The 790-nt window shown below is 39.0% G+C and overlaps 1 protein-coding gene across 1 annotated transcript in view; it reads left to right on the forward strand.

Annotated features, from left to right (window-relative positions):
• Positions 1 to 790, forward strand: part of TOPBP1 (topoisomerase (DNA) II binding protein 1) — a 74,341-nt gene that overhangs the window by 51,790 nt on the left and 21,761 nt on the right. Inside the window, exon 24 of the mRNA XM_011970226.1 lies at positions 366 to 529. Within this exon, the coding sequence (XP_011825616.1) occupies positions 366 to 529 (164 nt within the window). The remainder of the gene's footprint in view (positions 1 to 365; positions 530 to 790) is intronic.

Raw genomic sequence — 790 nt, forward strand, 5'->3', positions numbered from 1 at the left:
GCCAGTCTGGGTGACAGAGTGAGACCCTGTCTTAAAAAAATAAAAATTAAAACAGAATAAAATAAAGTAGTTAAGCAAAAAAAGTGGCAAAATTTTGATAATTTTAGAATATAGGTAGCTAGTGTATGTGTGGGGGTTTTATTTACTTTTTATTTTATTTACTTTTGTATTTAAAATGTTCATAATAAATATTTTAATACATATATATGTATATAAAGTAAAGTAATTCTAAGTAAGTCAAGTTTTTTGGTTTAAATGGTTTGGGGCACTTTATTTATAAATAATTTCTATGCATAGTTGAGATTACGTTTTTCCTAGAAAGAAGTTGGGAATCGATAAAGTACAATCTTTTTTTTCTGCTTAAGGTGGATTGGTGATAGAAAAGCAGTGCTTTGATCCCAGCTGTACACACATTGTTGTGGGACATCCCCTTCGAAATGAGAAGTATTTAGCCTCAGTGGCGGCTGGGAAGTGGGTGCTTCATCGCTCCTACCTTGAAGCATGCAGGACTGCTGGACACTTCGTGCAGGTGTGTATTCAGATTTGTGGAAGTTTATTTTTCTTTAAAAGCAGGTGTCCGTTGGGTGCGGTGGCTCACGCCTGTAATCCTAGCACTTTGCGAGGCCAAGGCGGGTGGATCACCTGAGGTTAGGAGTTCAAGACCTGCCTGGCCAACATGGTGAAACCCTCTCTACTAAAAATACAAAAATTAGCTGGGCATGGTGATGAGCACCTGTAATCCCAGCTACTCGGGAGGCTGAGGCAGGAGAATCACTTGAACCCAGGAGGC

The sequence above is a fragment of the Mandrillus leucophaeus genome, unplaced genomic scaffold (genome assembly GCF_000951045.1).
Source record: "Mandrillus leucophaeus isolate KB7577 unplaced genomic scaffold, Mleu.le_1.0 Scaffold935, whole genome shotgun sequence".
In the NCBI taxonomy this organism is placed as follows: domain Eukaryota; kingdom Metazoa; phylum Chordata; class Mammalia; order Primates; family Cercopithecidae; genus Mandrillus; species Mandrillus leucophaeus.